This window comes from Eimeria mitis, genomic scaffold, assembly GCF_000499745.2.
Source record: "Eimeria mitis Houghton genomic scaffold, Emh_scaff1364, whole genome shotgun sequence".
In the NCBI taxonomy this organism is placed as follows: Eukaryota; Apicomplexa; class Conoidasida; order Eucoccidiorida; family Eimeriidae; genus Eimeria; species Eimeria mitis.
The window spans coordinates 1-2,976 of NW_013568921.1; the positions used below are offsets into that span (position 1 = coordinate 1).

At 58.2% G+C, this 2,976-nt stretch overlaps 1 protein-coding gene across 1 annotated transcript in view; it reads right to left on the minus strand.

The window, feature by feature from the left end:
* Window positions 1-263: 263 nt before the first annotated feature.
* Window positions 264-2,976, minus strand: part of EMH_0035340 (uncharacterized protein) — a gene marked incomplete at both ends in the record, with an annotated part of 6,296 nt that continues 3,583 nt past the window's right edge. Inside the window, 6 exon segments of the mRNA XM_013494964.1 lie at window positions 264-378; window positions 523-608; window positions 1,244-1,332; window positions 1,440-1,853; window positions 1,904-2,636; window positions 2,786-2,974. Of these exon segments, the coding sequence (XP_013350418.1) occupies window positions 264-378; window positions 523-608; window positions 1,244-1,332; window positions 1,440-1,853; window positions 1,904-2,636; window positions 2,786-2,974 (1,626 nt within the window).

Below are 2,976 nucleotides of genomic sequence, written 5' to 3' on the forward strand. Positions count from 1 at the left end.
ACGCAACAAAGCAGCAGCAGCAGCAGCAGCAACAGCAACAGCAACAGCAGCAGCGCACATAAATATCACAAGTCCTGATGCTGTCGTATTGGCCCGTGGGTTGCAGCTCCTTCGCCGCCTCAGCCCCCTCAGCTGGCGTCAGAAATTCTCCTGTACGGATCCCCAGGATTTTGAATTCTCCTTTCTGCAGCCAACCCCACCACAAACACAACAAAAACAACACCAGCTGCAACGCAGCAGCACGATACACGGGGTTGCTGCATTCACATCCCCTCGTTCTTTGCTGCGGCTGCTGCTGTTGCTGCTGTTGCTGCTGCTGCATACGCGTCAACAAACGGATTGCCTCCTGGCCCAGAAACAATAACAACAGCAGAAGCACTAACAGCAGTAAAAAGCAGTAGAAACAGGAACAGTAGCAGCATATGCATTAGCACCAGCAGCAGCAGCAGCAGCAGCAGTAGCAGGAATAGTAGCAGCAGAAGCATTAGCACCAGCAGCAGCAGCAGCAGCAGCAGCAGCTACCTTGATGGGGGGTCCGACCCAAACAGCAACTGGATAGGGAGCACCAAAGACCCAGATGCGTTCCCCTGGCCTTGTGAATCTCTCCCCTGTGAAAGATGTCAGTTTGCTTATGGGGTGGCAGGCGTCAGCAACGGCAGCAAGGCGGACCTCGGGCAGACAGAAGAAGGGGGGCTCTCGCCTAGACAGCCTAGTCTGCAGCAGCAGCAACAGTAGCAGCAGCAGCAGCAGCAGCAGCAGCAAAACATATGCAGAACACGCAGTAGCAGCACGAGCACTGATACCCAATATACAACCCAAACACGAAAAACAAACACCTGCAGCAACCCAGTTCTGTTGTACAAACAAACATAGCAGCAGCAGCTGCAGCAGCAGCAGCAGCTAGACGAGAAAAGATCCGCAGCCACCGCAGCGCAGCAGCAGCAGCAGCAGCAGCAGAAGTAAGACGAAAGCATAGTTGCAGCCGCCGCCGCAGCAGCAGCAGCAGGAATACGCGAGCATAGCTGCAGCAGCAGCTACAACAGCGCAGCAGCAGCAGCAGCAGCAGCAGCAGGTTGCGTACATGAACAGCGCGGAGAACCTCCCGCTGTATATGCTTTGGCGCCGGCCCCCCACTGCAGCGGGTATACTGCAGCAGGGGGGCTGAGGAGGAGACACCGACACCAGAAGCAGCAGCAGCAGCAGCAGCAGCAGAACACCCCACACCCTGCATCGCTGCGAATACCCGCCGAGCTGTCGGCCCCAATGCCTCCTCTATAGAACTCATTGTCTCCCACTGCAGCACCGCAGCCCCGACACGGATCTTCCGCTCTCCTGAGGCTGCATCACCATCAGCAGCAGCAGCAGAAACATACACAACAGCAGCAACAGCACAAGAGATGTATCAAAACGAGCGCATGCACACACTGCACAGTGTCTACCTGCTGCGGCTGTAGGTGTTGCTGCTGCTGCTGCTGCTGTTGTACGTATTGCTGCTTCTAGTGCTGCTCCTGGAGGCGTTGCTGCTTCTGCTGCTGCTGATGTGGTGTACTGCTGCTGCTGCTGCTGTTGCTGCTGCTGCTGGAGATATTGCTGCTGCTGCTGCTGCTGCTGCTCTAGGTGTTGCTGCTGCTGCTGCTGATGCTGCGACTCACCGCAAGTCTTTCGTCCCACGCTTTGGCGATTTTGTTGATATTGATGGCGCTGCTGTCGCAGGTGCTGCTGCCGCTGCTGCTGCTGTAGCTGTTGCAGCTGCTGTTGCTGCATTCTGCTTCGGCTGCTAGCGCGGCCTGCTTCTTTCTCCTTAGAGCTTGTCTTGCTGCTATAAGGGCTTGAGCTCGCTGCTGCAGCTGCTTCTGCGTCAGTTTGCGCGGCTGCTGCAGCGCGTGCTGCTGTGCACACTCACGCTTGTGCTGCTGCTGCTGCACCAGCTGCTGCCTTTGCTGCGAGTGCTGCTGCTGCTGCTGCGGCTCCTTCTTAACGCAAACCAGGCGCTGCTTCTGTGAATGCTGCTGCTGCTGCTGCTGCTGCGTGGCCTGCCGATGCTTCTTGCTCTGCGGCTCATTCAACAGCGAGGCCCCGCCCCTCTTTGCTGAGGCTTTGTGTCCTAGCGTAGCAGCAGCAGCAGCAGCAACAGCAGCAGCAGCAGCAACTGCTGCTGCGCGGAGAGAGCGCTGCGGGTGTCGAGGCGTATGCAGCTCTCCGTTCTGCAGTGTATGTACACCCGAAGGCCTGTGCCTCGCCGGTGTCGAGCGGGAGAACGCAGATATGTCGTTGTTGTTGCTGCTGCTGCTCCAGTTTCTGCTGCTGCTGCTGCAGCTGCTGCTACTGCTGCGTCGGTGGCTGCGGCTGCTGTTGACAGCACTGTAGGCGTGTGACTTGTGCTTGCTGCAGCTCTTGCTGCTGTATGTCGGTGGCCAGAAGGCTGTCAGCTCAGCAGCAGCAGCAGCTGCTGCAGCATCTGCTGCACGCTGTGCTGCTGTGTGCTGCCGGTTCTGCTGCGAGTGTTGCTGCTGCTCTTCCGGCTGCTGCTGCTTGACTGCTGCTTCGATTCTTCGTTTGTTGAGGAACTGCTGCAGCAGCCTCATGGTGAGCTGCTGCTGCTGCTGCTGCGCTGTGTCTGCTTTCTTTACTGCTGCCTGCAGCAAACCCCACTTTAGAAAGGCTCGCTGCGTCACCACAGTTCTACACTGCTGCTGCGCCTCCTCTATCTCCCGCCGCTGCTGCTGCACCCTTTGCTGCAGCTGCTGCTGCTCCTCAATAAGCCTAGCCAACTCCCGCTGCTCACGTTCATCTTCTTCTTGCCACTGTTGATGCTGCTGTTGTTCCTGACGCCGCTCCTCTTCGTGCTGCTGCTGCTGTTCATCCTGCTGCTGCTGCTGCTGCTGCTCCTGCCCCTCTTCCTCGTGCTGCTGCTGCTGTTCACGCTGCTGCTGCTGCTGCTGCTGCTGCTGCGGTGGCGGCGGCCGCTGCTCCTGC